Source organism: Pongo pygmaeus, chromosome 1, assembly GCF_028885625.2.
Source record: "Pongo pygmaeus isolate AG05252 chromosome 1, NHGRI_mPonPyg2-v2.0_pri, whole genome shotgun sequence".
Classification (NCBI taxonomy): domain Eukaryota; kingdom Metazoa; phylum Chordata; class Mammalia; order Primates; family Hominidae; genus Pongo; species Pongo pygmaeus.
In genome coordinates, this window is record NC_072373.2 from 13,518,190 (window position 1) to 13,535,921 (window position 17,732).

A 17,732-nucleotide genomic window follows, 5' to 3' on the forward strand; every position below is an offset into this window, starting at 1 on the left:
TTCTGCATATGGCTAGCCAGTTTTCCCAGCACCATTTATTAAATAGGGAATCCTTTCCCCATTTCTTGTTTTTGTCAGGTTTGTCAAAGATCAGATAGTTGTAGATATGTGGCATTATTTCTGGCGGCTCTGTTCTGTTCCATGGATCTATATCTCTGTTTTGGTACCAGTACCATGCTGTTTTGGTTACTGTAGCCTTGTAGTATACTTTGAAGTCAGGTAGTGTGATGCCTCCAGCTTTGTTCTTTTGGCTTAGGATTGACTTGGCGATGCGGGCTCTTTTTTGGTTCCATATGAACTTTAAAGTAGTTTTTTCCAATTCTGTGAAGAAAGTCATTGGTAACTTGATGGGGATGGCATTGAATCTGTAAATTACCTTGGGAAGGATGGCCATTTTCACGATATTGATTCTTCCTACCCATGAGCATGGAATGTTCTTCCATTTGTTTGTATCCTCTTTTATTTCCTTGAGCAGTGGTTTGTAGTTCTCCTTGAAGAGGTCCTTCACATCCCTTGTAAGTTGGATTCCTAGGTATTTTATTCTCTTTGAAGCAATTGTGAATGGGAGTTCACTCATGATTTGGCTCTCTGTTTGTCTGTTATTGATGTATAAGAATGCTTGTGATTTTTGTACATTGATTTTGTATCCTGAGACTTTGCTGAAGTTGCTTATCAGCTTAAGGAGATTTTGGGCTGAGACAATGGGGTTTTCTAGATATACTATCATGTCATCTGCAAACAGGGACTTCATGTCAAAAACACCAAAAGCAATGGCAACAAAAGCCAGAATTGACAAATGGGATCTAATTAAACTAAAGAGCTTCTGCACAGCAAAGGAAACTACCATCAGAGTGAACAGGCAACCTACAAAATGGGAGAAAATTTTCACAACCTACTCATCTGACAAAGGGCTAATATCCAGAATCTACAATGAACTCCAACAAATTTACAAGAAAAAAACAAACAACCCCATCAAAAAGTGGGCGAAGGACATGAACAGACACTTCTCAAAAGAAGACATTTATGCAGCCAAAAAACACATGAAAAAATGCTCACCATCACTGGCCATGAGAGAAATGCAAATCAAAACCACAATGAGATACCATCTCACACCAGTTAGAATGGCAATCATTAAAAAGTCAGGAAACAACAGGTGCTGGAGGGGATGTGGAGAAATAGGAACACTTTTACACTGTTGGTGGGACTGTAAACTAGTTCAACCCTTGTGGAAGTCAGTGTGGCGATTCCTCAGGGATCTAGAACTAGAAATTCCATTTGACCCAGCCATCCCATTACTGGGTATATACCCAAAGGACTATAAATCATGCTGCTATAAAGACATATGCACACGTATGTTTATTGCAGCATTATTCACAATAGCAAAGACTTGGAACCAACCCAAATGTCCAACAATGATAGACTGGATTAAGAAAATGTGGCAAATATACACCATGGAATACTATGCAGCCATAAAAAATGATGAGTTCATGTCCTTTGTAGGGACATGGATGAAATTGGAAATCATCATTCTCAGTAAACTATTGCAAGAACAAAAAACCAAACACTGCATATTCTTACTCATAGGTGGGAATTGAACAATGAAAACACATGGACAGAGGAATGGGAACATCACACTTAGGGGACTGTTGTGGGGTGGGGGGAGGGGGAAGGGATAGCATTGGGAGATATACCTAATGCTAGATGACGAGTTGGTGGGTGCAGCACACCAGCATGGCACGTGTATACATATGTAATTTACCTGCACGATGCGCACATGTACCATAGAGCCTAAAGTATAATAATAATAATAATAAAAAGAAAAAAAAAGTAATGTCACAAAATAAAAAAAATTAAAAAAAAAAAGACAACAACCGCTACCAGTATTTTGGTATGTTTAGGGTATGAATAAGGGTATTTTTTTCTCTTATTTATTTCTAAAAATGTATTTAATATGTTTTTCCTGTCTTATTTCATCTAAGATAAAATTTATTTTAAAATCTTTTTAAAGATGTGATTCATACCACAGAAAGAAACTGATTTTATTTGTTTCATTAGAGAGTAGGCAAAATGAGGCCAGGTAAGGTGGCTCACACCTGTAATCCCAACACTTTGGGAGGTCCAGTGGGTGGATCACTTGAGGCTAGGAGTTTGAGACAAGCCTGGCCGACATGATGAAACCCCATCTCTACTAAGAAAATACAAAAATTAGCTGGGTGTGGTAGGAGCCTGTAATCCCAGCTACTTGGGAGGCTGAGGTAGGAGAATCGCTTGAGCCCGGGAAGCAGAAGTTACAGTGAGTCAAGATCGCGCCCGGGAGGCAGAAGTTACAGTGAGTCAAGATCGCGCCACTGCACTCCAGCCTGGGTGACACAGCCAGAGTCCATCTCAAAAAAAAAAAAAAAAAAAGTAGACAAAATGGGAAATGTAAAAAATTAATTTGGAAAAAAAATCTACCTAACCATATTAAATCCAGCATGTTATATTATGTTGCTAAAGTGTTCATAGTAGTCATTACATATCTTTTAAAAAATTTAATAGTTGAAAGAAACTGGAAGCAGAGCTTGCCTTCAGGCGAGGAACTGGGAGACTGGAATTCAGGAGCAAAAAGACACTTAGATTTTATTACTTGTACTTGTATATGCATTCCCTTATCAAATATATAAACATTTGGAGTTTTTAAATTAACAGATCGGTTGTGACTTATTCAATCTCTATAATGATTTTTTTTTAGCTACAAGTCCTGGATGGTCGCTTAAAACACCCTTTAATCTTTTTACTTGCAGAGCAGTATGGTATGACCCCATCTACTATCCAACCTCATGGCAGTTGGATCCAACAGAAGGGCCAAATCGAGAGAGGAGACGTTTACAGAGATGTTATTTAACTATTCCAAATAAGTATCTCCTTAGGGATAGACAAAAATCAGAAGGTAATAGTGGCTTCTTGACTCAACATGTAAATATAGCAGAGAACTATGGTCATTAGATAAAAATAATATTTACTTTTCTCCTCAACAGATGTTGTCAAACCACCACTCTCTTACCTATTTGAAGACAAAACTCATTCTTCTTTCTCTTCTACTGTCAAAGACAAAGCTGCAAGTGAATCTATAAGGTAATTTTGAATCAATAGACCTTCGCTTTTTCATGAATATACAACAGCTTATTGTAGTGTTTATGTAATTTTTATTTTATATAATGCCATCATTTTCAGAAAAATCCTAAACAGGAAAGGCTCAAGGGAGGACAATGTTATATGGCCAAAATCCAAAAGGAAATGACATTTCTGATAGCAAGGGTTCATGGGATTTCAGTCATCATGTTCTGGCCCTTGTTAGTATACATATATATATACACACACACACACATATATATGTATACACACACACACATATTTTGTAATTGACCGTTTAACATCTCTATCTATTAATATAGATAGAGCTGCTGGTGGTATCATCAAGAGGCAATATAATGTAGTGATTAAAGGTTCAGATTCCAGTTCCTGCTCTTACTAGCTCTTTAATCTTAGGCGAGTTACCTAACCTCTCTGTCTCAGTTACCTCATCTATTAAATGAAGAAATACTAATAGGTATCATAGCATTGTTGAGTATTAAGTATGTTATTACATATTAACTATTGATAGTATTATCATTGCAGTTATTGTGGTTGTTATTATACCTATTTCATAGATGGAAAACTGAGACACAAAGAAGATAATTGGCTAAGAACACAAAGGAAGTTTCTGATTCCAAATCCTCTGTTTTTCCTAGAATACTAGACTTTTTTAAAAATGTATTTGATAAATTACCTTCATAATGATGTCAATAATACAATAATAGCACATAACAAATAAATAATACAAAAATAAATAGAGCACACACAAAAAATGTATTTGAAGTATCAGAGGCGTGAAACAATGTTTGCTTATTTACTAGAAAATATAAAATATTGATATCTCCTTTAAATAACTTAATTTCTATATTCCGTCTGCAGGTTATAGGGATTATTAGCTTTTTCTGGGCGTTTCAGTCATTTCTCTTCTAATAGAATGCTAAAAAAGGAGCTAATATTTTCATGTGGGTTTCGACAAGATACCTCATGCTATTGGAACTCTAGTCTGCTTTGCAGAAATCTTTTACTAGGTAAAATAAAGCATATACTCTCTGAAATTGGTCAAAACATTTAGTCATAGTAATTTTAAATATGTTTTGACAGAGTAAATCGAAGATGTATCAGTGTTGCACCATCTAGAGAGACAGCTGGTGAATTGTTACTAGGTAAGTCAAATTTTGAAGAATTTTGGACATATTCACCCTGCCTTATTTTATTCTTAGATTATTTAAAGTGTTTTTTGACAACATGCCATTAAATTGGATAAACTTTCTGTAGTATCGTATAGGCTAATTTGCCTTAACATTATATGTAATTGCATATGACTCATGAATGTGAAGAAATGATATCTTGTGTTCTGAAAAGCACATGAATAGCATTTTAGTTTTTATAAAATTGTTTCTTCATGAATATGCAATTTTATATTTAACCATTTATTTTATTATATGCCAATTTAGATTTTTTAAAGTGAAAAATTATTGATATACTTACCTACTATTTTATCAGATATAACTGTCCATAAGAAATATGTCTACTTTAAGATTGTCCATAATTTATATTCTCTATTGTGCTTCTGAGAGAAAGGCCAAGATTGTTAGTCCATGGATACCTATATAGTTATATTTGTTTGGAAATTTTATTCTCAAAACATGAAGGAAAACAGTTATACCACTTGATCTCTGTTCCCTTAAAGAGCCAATCTGTGTACTGTAGGCTACGTTCTCAACCTGTGAGAACCCCGAATTAGTAGCTTCAGCATCTCATGGGAGCTTCTTAGAATTGCACATTCTCACGCCTCAGTCCAGACTTGATGAATCTGAAATTCTGAGGGTAGGGCCCAGCAGTCTATGTTCTGATGAGCCCTCCAGTGATTTGACGTACCTTCAAATTTGAGAATGAATGTTGTAAGCTACAGCCTCCAAGGTCCAAGATATGGAGCTTCAAGCCTGCTGGGACTGAGCCCCACCATCACAAGGATGGAGATAGTACCCTTCTCTGAGCTAGCCATGCCACTACTTCAAGGTCCACTCAGTACTCAAGGGTGATGAGCATGCAGGGGGCAGAACCTCAGAGAAGTTGCCAACATTTTAAAATGCGATGTAGGGACATTGGTTAGCAACAGCCAGCCTATGAAACAGGAAAAAGTTGGGGGCTATGTTTAGGGCCTACTCTACCCTATTGAGTGTCTCAGTCTGCAAAATAATTAAGGATTTCCCCTTTGCTAGATAATTTGGTTTACCACTTGACTTCAATTAGTGTGTAACAAAATAAAGCAAATCAATATGCTAGTAATGTAAGAATAATGGTAATAATAAATAGCCAACATTTATTTAGCACTGAGCACATACGCATTTTGCATATATTCTAATTTAATTCCCATAGTAGCTCTGTGAAATAGAGCTCCCTGCAACCTTTTTTTTTTAATAAAGAAATTAAGACACAAAGAGGTAAAGCAACTTGCCCAAGACTTCATGGATACTATTCAAAAATATTTATTGAGTGCCAGGAACTGTGTCGAGGTAGTGAGATTCAAATTCAGACCAAAGGACTCCAGAGACCATGCATTAAACCATGAATGGTAGTGTGCACATACATTTTAAAACCCTTATATCCAATTACTTTCTGCAGGTAAATGTGGAATGTATTTTGTGGAAGATAATGCTTCTGATACAGTTGAAAGTTCGGTGAGTAGAGGCTTAAGTCTGTATTTACATAGATCTATACAGATTCCAAAAATGTATCAATTCAGTATAACTAGAGAGAAGGAAGAACTATTAGAGTTCAATCTTTGTCACTCTATGTATAGATTGGTCTGAGTTCCAAACATTTTTTTAAATATAATTTTAAGACTGTACCACCTGCTCTGGCTTATGGCCTAAGTCTCATAGCAGTTAATATAAGTCATATTCTAAATGCTCCTATTATATCATTTTATGCTCATTCCTTCTTATTACTGTCCTCTGTTGCAACAAATATCTACTTCTTGCCACTCCCAGTTCACTATCAAGTACCTTTGCCTTCAGAAAGAAAGGAAAAATATTAAATAATTGAATAACTTAAGTAATTCTGATATTCACATAGCTTAATAATGATAATTGTTATTATTCTAGACAGACTGATATTAGTCAGACAATAAAGACATATTTTTTGTTTAATAAAGCTTTTTATTTGAATTATCTTTTATGCCATTAAAATATTTTTTGAGATTCCTGTAATAGGAGAAATAAGCTTTTTGTTTCAGAAAAGTTCTAAAGCCAGGAATTCCTAAGGATATACTAAATGAGATTATGTGTGGTTTAATTATTAATATATATTTTATTTTAAATAAATTAGGCCGGGCACAGTGGCTCACGCCTGTAATCCCAGCGCTTTGGGAAGCTGAGGCGAATGGATCACCTGAGGTCAGGAGTTCGAGACCAGCCTGGCCAACATGGTGAAACCCCGTCTCTACTAAAAATCCAAAAAAATTAGCCAGTTGTGGTGGTGGCACCTATAATCCCAGCTACTCGGGAGGCTGAGGCAGGAGAATCGCTTGAACCCGGGAGGCAGAGGTTACAGTGAGCCGAGATCACACCACTGCACTCCAGCCTGGGCAACAGAGCGAGACTCTGTCTCAAAAAAAAAAAAAAAAAAGAAAGAAAGAAAATAATGAGTGAAAACATGAAGTTTGGTTATAAAATAAATGATGTAAAAAAAAAGTCATGAACGTATTTAGTCAGAAGTATGAACAGCATTCTTTTCTCATTTATATAGCAATTACCACAGGGTTTGTCCCAGATAGTAAAATATAGTTATGTTGTTTTTCAAGATGTATCCTTTTATCAGCCAAGGAATTTAATAGTTGATGTATGAGACAACTTTTTTATATGTCCAAAAGATGACAGTTTTTCCCCTTAAAAATTCTACTCAATTTGTGTTTAACTCCATTTGACATGAGGTGACAGAAGAGTCTGAGTCCACCTGTCGAATATATTGGTTTATTTTCAGTGCTTGGGGATACATTCACAAATACTTGGTCTGGGAAGACACCATTTAATTTTAAGTCAACTTGCATGTTATAAATGTGTTTTATATTTAAATAAAGAGGAAAATTTTTTTAAAAAATCTAAAAATGCCCTTGCTTCTTAATAGATTGAAAGATCCTTCTTTCCTATGTACTTTTGTAATGTTAGTTCTTCTTATATAACATTTGGTATCTTGCGTTGTGTGTGCAAATGTGTGTACAAATATTTCATGCCCCCTTTTTGACCCATACAGATTGATTTCATGCAGAGCACTTAGCAGAGTACCTTGCGCATAGGTGGTTAATTAATGTATGTTGAATGAATGTTGAAACTAAACAAAGGAACAATTCAGTTTTAAGTATGAAAATATTACATTTTCATTAAGACATTTTATTTTATTCATAATATATTCCCTGCCTGTACTTATAAAAATTATTTTGCACCAAGAACAATAGTAAAACACACATAGAGTAGGATAATTTGAATCTAAAAAAAAAAAATTAAGGTTTTGGAAAGATAAAGAGCCTGGGATAAAATAGTTCTTGGCAATTGAGTCCTAAATTTGCTCTGAGCTTCCTGTTAGTCAACACAGAAGAGTAAGTAGATGCAATTTTTTAAAAAGGAAAAAAACTGATTAAAAAAAAAAGAAAACTAGGATGCAGGTTGATTTGAGGAGATAAATTCTAGCTAGTTTTAAACTTTAGTAGAAACTTTTCATTATTTCTCTATTAAAAGCATTAAGTAACATAATTTATGTATTCAGTTACAATTTACAAAAGATTTATATGCATATTTTTTGAAGTTTTTCTTGATTTTGTACTTTGGAAGGGACTTAGTGATGGTAGGATGTGTAGGCCCTGTGGTCCCTACCTCTTCATTTCAGAATGTGGGGATTTGTCTGAGTACACTAGGATTAATACTATCAAGCAGATTCAACCTTCCAGTGATTCTTTTCTCATCTTCTTTTCTTCTGTTGACCACCTAGCAGGGGAATGTATCTATTTGGTATGTGTTGATCTGTCAGCTTACATTTAGTGAGTGGGGCTTTATTTGCAGGAATGCCCCATTAGTTCCAGGAATGCTCCTCCAGAGACTCTGCTTTCCCTTTGCTGGAAGACTTGGAAGCATGAGAACTGTTTCACAGCTCAGGCGTTTCCAGGCCATCCAGACATGAATTTAACCTAAATCTATATGATGTCAGGCTCACAGTTATGAATTCTCAGAGAGAGGCTTTTTTTCTGCGCTCTAGGCTCCAGGCCAGAAGAAACAAGCTTGCGTCCTCGTTAATCCTCTTTATTTTTATTTTTTTTATTTTTATTTTTTTTAAGACAGAGTCTCACTCTGTCACCTAGGCTGGAGTGCAGTGGCGTGATCTCGGCTTACCAAAACCTCCGCCTCCTGGGTTCAAGTGATTCTCCTGCCTCAGCCTCCCGAGTAGCTGGAACTACAGGTGCCTGCCACCACTCCCGACTAATTTTTGTATTTTTAGTAGAGATGGGGTTTCACCATGTTGGCCAAGCTGGTCTTGAACTCCTGACCTCAAGTGATCTGCCTGCCTCTGCCTCCCAAAGTGCTGGGATTACAGGCATGAGCCACGGCACCCGGCCTATTCCCCTTTATTGATGGGCACATTTGTTTATCTAATCTTTCATTAGGAACAAATCCCTTCCTAGGTTTTAGCTTTCTGAAGCAATCTCAATTCCACACCCTGATTCTAGGGGCCCAGGGCCTCATCTTCTGTCATCAAGTTGCTGTGAACCTACGTCAATTCGTTTCTGAAACTGGGGTATGTGCATACATGCCTGCGTATGCAGACACATACAACAGAGCAACCAGAGTATCACTCCTTGCTTAGTGCTGATTTTCCAGTTCCTCTACATTTTTGACTTCTGGGGATGTCATTTCCCTTGTTTCCTTGCAAGCTCAGCTATGTATTTAAAAGGATATTTGCTTAGTAAAAGAAGCCAACCTGAAAAGGCTATATACTGTATTATTCGAACTAGATGACATTTTGGAAAAGGCAAAACTATAGAGACAGTAAACAAATTAGCGGTTGCCAGAGGTTGGGAGAGGAAAGGAGGGATGAGTAGGTGGAGTACTGAGGGTTTTTGGGGCAATAAAACTATTTTGCATGATATTGTGTTGGTGGATACATGTCATTATACCTTTGTCAAAACCCATGGAATGTACAACACAAAGAGTGAATATAAACTGTGGACTTTAGATAAGAAGAATTATAGCAATGTTGGTTCATCAATTGTAATTAATGTCCCACACCAAATGCAAGATTTAATAATAGAGAAACTGTGAGTGCAGGGCCAAGGGAGGGGAGGATACATGAGAATTCTGTATTATCTGCTCAATTTTCTGTAAACCTAAAACTAGTCTAAAAAATAAAGCCTATTAATTTTTTTTATTTCTAAATTGTATCAATCATTTTGAGGTGTTTTGCATTGGGAGAGTTTTCAGGTAATCTTATCTGCCATCTGCCACAAAAAGATTTTCTGTTTTATTTTGATGCTTTTTAAAATCTAAAATTAAAATAATTATTTATATTTCTGGTAAAACAAATATTTTTGCCTATTTCTTTGTCTTAGAGCCTTCAGGGAGAGTTGGAACCAGCATCATTTTCCTGGACATATGAAGAAATTAAAGAAGTTCACAAGCGTTGGTGGCAATTGAGAGATAATGCTGTAGAAATCTTTCTAACAAATGGCAGAACACTCCTGTTGGCATTTGATAACACCAAGGTAAATTCACCCTTATTAATTGATATATATTGTTTAAGGGCTCATGGGCCAATGTAACTATACTCATACTGATTACATGAAGATTTACTGAAATCGAATAAAAATTGCCATGTTTCTTAGTCCTGATTAAAGTGAAGCCTTTGTTATATGAGGATTGTCTTTGACCTCCAAAATGAGGTAAATTCTGATTCCCCAAAATGACTGAAAGGAGTAATTTAAACTTGCTCAGTGCTGTAGCAGAGTGCATCTTTGACAAACTCTCTTGACCTCTAATCCCTTTGGCCACCATTTCTCTGCTCTCCTTTATAGAAAAACTGTTGGGGAAAGTTGCATATGCTTGCTGCCTCCAGTTTTCTTTTGAAATGCTTCAGACAGACTTTCTTCTCACAACTCTTGTTGGGGTCATCAGTAACCTCTATGTTGCTAAACCAGTAATGTCATAATCTTTCTTTGTCCCCATTTTACTTGACCTACTGGCAGCGTTTGACCCAGCTGATTTTTCTCTCCTTAAATAAAACCTTCCTCCCTGGGCTTCTGGGTTACCATTTTCTCTTAGTTCTTATACCTTACCAGCCATTGCTTCTCAGTCTTGGTTGCAGATGCCTCCTTGGTGTGTTGCAGGGCTCCTTCCTCAGACCTCTTCTCTTCTCATCCGGTCTTACGACTTTAAAATACCATCTGTATTCTAACAACTTACACATTTATGTCACTACCCAAACCCCTCCCCTGAATGCCACACTCACATATTTAACTCCTGACTGGTGTCTCCATTTAGAAGTCACTAATTGGCATCTCAAACTTAACCTGTACAAAACTGAACTTCTAATCTTCCCCCCAAAATTTCCTTCCAGTTTTCTCTATCTCAGTAAATGACAACTCCATCTTTCCAATGCCCAGGCCAAAACTCTTGAGATTATCCAAGACTCTTGTTCTTCTCTCATACCCTGCCTACACTCTATTAATAGCTTCTGTTGGCTCTGTCTTCAGAATACATCGAGAGTCTGACTGCTTCCACTGCCACCATCCTGGTTTAAGCCACTATCATTTCTTGCCAGAATCATTTACAGTAGCCTCCTAACTGGCCTTCCTGCATCCATACTGTTTCTGAAATCGATAAAAATTGCCATATTTCTTAGTCCTAATTAAAGTAAAGCCTTGGTTATATGATGATTATTTTTGACCTCCAAAATTGTGTTAAATTCTGATTCCCCAAAATGACTGAAACGAAGTAGTTTAAACTTGCTCAGGGCCGGGCACAGTGGCTCATGCCTGTAATCCCAGCATTTTGGGAGGCCAAGGCAGGCGGATCATGAGGTCAGGAGTTCAAGACCAGCCTGGCCAACATGGTGAAACCCCGTCTGTACTAAAAATACAAAAATTAGCGGGGCATGGTGGCACATTGCCTGTAGTCCCAGCTACTTGGGAGGCTGAGGCAGGAGAATCACTTGAACCTGGGAGGTAGAGGTTGCAGTGAGCCAAGATCATGCCATTACACTCCAGCCTGGGCAACAGAGTGAGACTCCATCTAAAAAAACACAAAACAAACAAACAAAAAACTTGCTCAGTGCTGTAGTGACTTTCAGCTACAATGACTTTGACAAACCCTTTCTTGACCTCCAGTCCCTTCACTACCATTTCTCTGCTCTCCTCTATAGAAAGCCCCTTAGCCCCCCTTCAGATTGTTCTCAACACAGCAGCTAAAGTATGTTGGATCATATCTTTTCTCTGCTCAGAATCCTTCAATCACTTTCATGTCACATTCAGTTAAAGGCAGCATCCTTCCAATAACCTGATAAAGCCCTGGATAATCTCGGACCTTGTTACCTCTCTGACGTCATTGTCTACCATTCTCTCCCTTACTCTGTCTACTCCATCCATGCCTTGAATGTCAGGCGCACCAGTGCCTCGGGGACTTTGCATTCACTGTTGCCTGGAATGTTTTTCTCCTTAGAAATCCAAATGATTTGCTTTGTCACTTTTTCAAGTTTCCTGATCAAATATCTTCTTATCAGAGAGGCCCTCCCTGACTCTATAAAATAGCCACCCCTCCCTCTCCACCAAGCATCCCTTACCTCCTTTACTTTGATCTGTTTTTCTCTATAGGATGTATTAGCATCCAGCATTTTCTGCCTCTCCCCAGTAGAATGCCAAGTCTTTGTTTTGTTAAGTTGCAGTTCTTCAGAATTTTGAACACTACTGGTATGTAGGTATTCAGTTCATATTTGTTGAATAAATGAATGCCTCCTCTTCCTTCCAGGGCTTGGCTTATAGTCTGTCATAAATTCCCTTCCGTGGACCTCAGCGCCAACAATTGGCAACCTTCAGATTTAGGCTACAGGTTTAGGATGTTCTATTCTCTGTGGTTTTGCCTATTCCATAACTACCAGTACATTTCCTCATTAAGTTCACTCTCTCATTATCCATATCTGTGGCTCTTCTTCCTATGTCTGAAGCATATACCTGCTTAGAATGGGTATTTCATATCTGTTTTTAGCAAAGCTCATCTTGTCTGTTTTTTTCATTTATTAGCAATAATTATTTAATTGCTTTAAAAGAACCAATACCCCTTTTCTGTGACAAAACTATTGTGAATCTCTAAAAAAGAGTTTATATATGTTTTCAATCAGTAGTGAAAATCAAATATCCTATTTACATGGGATACTTTATTTAATTCTTATGAGAGAAATATTATCACTCCCATATTATAGACATGGTAACTGTAGCACAGAAGGTTAGCAGGAAAATAGACCAGATCTGTCCAATTCAGAAGACCATGCTGTTTCTACTACACCATATTGCATTTATTTAGAAGAAAACTCTTTTTTCCTCATTTTTTTTCTTTTAGTATCTGTGTCTTAAGTGACTTTTCTATACAAACTTTTTCTTCGAAGTTTTTTATTAACATATTTCTCCAGCAGTAAAGCATAGTGGTGAAGAGCCCAGCCTCTGGAGGACGACCTAGACTTGAATCTCAGTTCTCTACCCATTAATGTTACTGAGAAAAAAATATTTTTTTGGAGGACGTGAGATTTGTAACATGTCTATAATGTCATGGGTTCTTTGGAGAAAAGTGCCAATAAGACTAAAAATAATATCTGGGGTTTTTTTTCTCCTTCCCTTTTAGGTTCGTGATGATGTATACCACAATATACTCACAAATAACCTCCCTAATCTTTTGGAATATGGTAACATCACCGCTCTGACAAATTTATGGTATACTGGGCAAATTACTAATTTTGAATATTTGACTCACTTAAACAAACATGCTGGCCGATCCTTCAATGATCTCATGCAGTATCCTGTGTTCCCATTTATACTTGCTGACTACATTAGTGAGACACTTGACCTCAATGATCCGTTGATATACAGGTAAGTTAAAAGAATCATCACCTTTAGGGTTCATCCATCCGTATGTTGTATTTCTTTATTAAAGTTTTCATTATGAAAAATTTCAAACATGGACAAAATAGAATTATATAAGAACCCAAATACCTATCACCCCGGTTCAACAATTGTGAATTATGAAGATTTTTGCCAAACTTACATTATCTTTTTTTTCTTATTTAAGGCAAATCACAGACATCTTGTTATGTCACTTCTTTGTTCTACAGTATGCATCTCTTTAAAAAATAGAACATCTCAACCACAGTGCTATTATCACATGTAAGAAAATTGACACTAATTCCATGATACCCTCTAATATCTAGTCCATTTCCAAATGTCCCCTGATTCTCTCAAAGATAGCTTTTTATAGTTGGTTGTCTTGAATCAGGTCCATTGTCATGTTTGGTTGCTATATCTCTGAACATATACCTAGAATAGTAGAATAGCCTTTTTTTTTTTTTTTTTTTTTGAGACAGAGTCTCGCTCTGTCACCAGGCTGGAGCGCAGTGGCGCAATCTCGGCTCACTGCAACCTCCGCCTCCCGGGTTCAAGCGATTCTCCTGCGTCAGCCTCCAAGTAGCTGGGACTGCCAGCGCTTGACACCACGCCCAACTAATTTTTGTATTTTTAGTAGAGACGGGGTTTCACCATGTTGGCCAGGATGGTCTCGATCTCTTGACCTTGTGATCCACCCGCCTTGGCCTCCCAAAGTGTTGAGATGACAGGCGTGAGCCACCACACCCAGCCAGCCATTATTTTTTACGTGTATTTTTTTCTCTTTATTTTCTCCTGACATTGACTTGTTGGAAAAACCAGGTCATTTATTCTGTTGGAGGCTTCACATTCTGTATTTTCTGATTGCTTCCTGTGACATCGTTTAGTTTGTTCCCATAACCCCTATATTTCCTAGAGACTGGAAAAGTCTTGCTTAGGTTCAGGTTCAACTCTTTTTTTGGCAAGAATCCTTTATAGGTGGTGATTTGAGCTTTATATATATTTTCCTTTTTTTTTTTTAATCATTCTGCATGGCTGAGTGGAGTGAGCTTTATATTGTATCGTATCAGGAAGCCTATGATATTCCACTCTAATGGTGCTCAGTTTGATCTGTGGGCTCAGGCTCCCATTGAATTTGTACCTAATGGTTTCATCCATTGATGATTATTGCTTGAATCAGTTATTTCACTAGAGATTCCAAAATGTTGATTTCCCCTTCTCTCATTTCTTCTAAATTTATTAGAAGAAAATAGACAAGGTGAGCCTAGGATGTTTTGTTGTGTCAGAAAGTGAGGAAACTAATATGGTCTCGTCAAAAGGACTCAGAAGTTGGCCAGGCGTGGTGGCTCACTCCTGTAATCCCAGCACTTTGGGAGGCCAAGGCGGGCTGATGGCCTTGAAGTTCGAGACCAGCCTGGCCAACATGGTGAAACCCTAACTCTATTAAAAATACAAAATTTGCCAGGTGTGTTGGCACACACCTGTAATTCCAGCTACTTGGGAGGCTGAGGCAGGAGAATTGCTTGAACCCGGGATGGGGAGGTTGCGATGAGCCGAGATTGCACCACTGCACCCCAGCCTGGGTAACAAGAGTGAAACTCCATCTCAAAAAATAAAAATAAAAAAGGACTCAGAAGCCAACTTGAAGTGCCTCTCACTGCCAAAGATAGGATAGTCTGAGAATAAAAAGAGTAATGACTGCTATTAGTTGAAACACATGGAAATAAAAAGAAACATAAGGTCATAGTGATACTTTTTAAAAGGCCAAAGAAACAAATTGAAACAAAATTCATTGGTCCCATTAGAGGTAATAGGGCACCAATTCCTTACTTTGAAATTTGGCAATTAAAAGAACAGAATTCAGCATTTATTCTGCCTTTCCTGAAAGAACTGTATTTTAGAGTAACCAAATAGTCCTAGTTGATGAGGGAATGTTTTGTTTGTTTAGTTTGAAAAAATATTCTGATGTTTAGTTTAAAGAAAAATGGACTCCAAATATTTCACTTAGTATACTAGAGTATTTCAGCTGTAAGTGCCAAAGAGTGGGCCTAGTTCAGACAGTTCTCAAGAAATCAGATTTAAGCTGGGTGCAGTGGCTCACGTCTGTAATCCCAGCACTTTGGGAGGCCAAGGCAGGCAGATCACCTGAGGTCAGGAGTTCGAGACCAACTACTCAGGAAGCTGAGGCATGAAAATCACTTGAACTTGGGAGGCGGAAGTTGCAGTGAGCTGAGATCATGTTTGGGTGACAGTGAAACTCTGTCTCAAAAAAAAAAAGTGAATATGCTTGCACAGATAAACAGAAAAACATCTGGGTGTGTATAGACCAACATGTTTTGCCTGGGGTAATAGTATTGTGGCTGATTTTTAGTTTATTGTTTGCTCAACTGTAATTTTGTATTTTTCAACTACAACCACTAACATAACTTGTGTCCAAAAAAAAAAAAAACCCCTATTTATACTATCTATAAAAAATTGCAGGCCAGGCGTGGTGGCTCATGCCTGTAATCCCAGCACTTTGGGAGGTCGAGGTGGGTGGATCACCTGAGGTCAGGAGTTTGAGACCAGCGTGGTGAACATGGTGAAACCTCATCTCTAATAAAAATACAAAAATTAGCCAGGCATGGTGGTGCATGCCTGTAGTCCCAGCTACTTGGGAGGCTGAGGCAAGAGAATGGCTTGAACCCGGGAGGCAGAGGTTGCAGTGAGCTGAGATCACGCCACTTCACTTCAGCTTGGACGACAGAGTGAGAGACTCTGTCTCAAAAAAAAAAAAAAAAAGTAGGCAGCCATCTTAAGTGATTTTGCTCTATTTTTATATGTTAATTTGTATCTATTCTATAAATTGTTTTTGCTTTTTAACAAAGTTTGTATGATTAGAAAAATCTCAAAGACAAAATTAGTGCATTTAATACAACTAATTTCAACATTCCTAGAAAATAGTAATTTATATTAAAAAAAAAAAGATGTATCAACATGTGGTTAAGCAGACCTGGTTTGACTCACTGAAGTGTAGGCAAATCTTGCTGTTGGTCTAGTTACGGTGCTGCAGGTTGAAATCCAGGTGGTCCCATGCCTGTGCCAGACCAGATGGTTCCTCAGCCAAAAGAGCCTGCCCTTCTTCATCAGAGCTTTTTCTTTTGCTCCTTCAAGTGCCACACAGGGGACACCACATGATTCTGTAGCTTGTGAAAGTGAGGATTCGTTCCTGGAGGGATGAGAATTCATTCTCCTGCTTCAAGGAATGGTGTCACGTGGTGTTCACAGAATGTGAACACCGGCACTGACACATTTGTACGCATGCATACGTACTCTACACTGTGCACAATGGTGTCACTCCCCATCTACTAACTAGGTAGCAAAATATTTATTTCAGTTCTCAGTCTCCAAATCTCAGCTTGGTCATTTTAAGCACATGTTGTTTCTTCAGTTTTTACTAACTAGGCTAATAATTACACAGCATCTTCCTCTGTTCCTAAGTCCTGTCGAAACTGCCCTTCATTCTACACTGCCTAACTGGATGTAGAGTCTGGAAAATGGGACACTAACTTTCAGGGCTTGGTCTAGGAATCTGCTCCCATGAGCAGCATCAGTTACGATTCTAGAGGAAGCTGCAGAAGTAAGGGAAAGAAGGATAGTAGTAGCCCTTCTTATTTAGGCTACTTGTAAGTCAGGAATTCCTAATACTGGCCTGGCTCTGTGGGGAAAATTCTACCTTAATTTCTGAAATCATAATTTTGAATGGTGACTGTTAGTTGCAAAACAGTATGTTTAAGCAGAGAAATAAGGGTGGAGCATTTTGTTGACCACTTACCTACTTACAAGATGCAGACATCTAGGGAGCTTCATCTTGACAGTATCAAAATATTTAATTTTTAAAATTATCCTTTTCTTGCAGAAATCTCTCTAAACCTATAGCTGTTCAGTATAAAGAAAAAGAAGATCGTTATGTGGACACATACAAGGTAGCTTTTGCTTTTACTCATACTTTATTAAATGAAAAATTGTGTTTGGTTTTACAGACTTGTGTTTTACCTAACTTTAAATTTATACCATGGATTTTTTACCTTCTTGTACTAGGATTGACAGACAACTAGAAATCATTATGTGAAATGAAATATCATCTTCTATCCTGATTTTCTGAGAACACTTTGCCCAGAAAAAGAATACATTTATTTTGGCATAAATTGAAAGCCAATAACTCATTGTTTATTCCAGTATATAGTAGTCACATTTCTTAAAAAAATCACAAAAATTTCCGGGGACCTGCTATTCGTGTCCCCTAGTGTTATTTATATAATAGTGTTAATATATTTATAATGTACCCATAACCATTAGTCATATTCAGGAAATTATGCATTGGTTTATTAAACAAAAATTTATCAGATTTTAACATTTTAAAAAGAAAATGAATTACCTTTTTCTGTGAAATTAATATTAATGAAATTCTATTGGAAATTCAAAATTCAAAAATCACCATAGCTACACA

The 17,732-nt window shown here is 37.3% G+C and overlaps 1 protein-coding gene across 1 annotated transcript in view; it reads left to right on the forward strand.

Moving 5' to 3' along the window:
- Nucleotides 1-17,732, forward strand: part of LYST (lysosomal trafficking regulator) — a 213,551-nt gene that overhangs the window by 138,085 nt on the left and 57,734 nt on the right. The window contains exons 35-41 of the mRNA XM_054448938.2: nucleotides 2,784-2,929; nucleotides 3,018-3,114; nucleotides 4,216-4,277; nucleotides 5,740-5,795; nucleotides 9,713-9,865; nucleotides 12,990-13,234; nucleotides 17,142-17,208. Coding sequence (XP_054304913.1) covers nucleotides 2,784-2,929; nucleotides 3,018-3,114; nucleotides 4,216-4,277; nucleotides 5,740-5,795; nucleotides 9,713-9,865; nucleotides 12,990-13,234; nucleotides 17,142-17,208 — 826 coding nt within the window. The remainder of the gene's footprint in view (nucleotides 1-2,783; nucleotides 2,930-3,017; nucleotides 3,115-4,215; nucleotides 4,278-5,739; nucleotides 5,796-9,712; nucleotides 9,866-12,989; nucleotides 13,235-17,141; nucleotides 17,209-17,732) is intronic.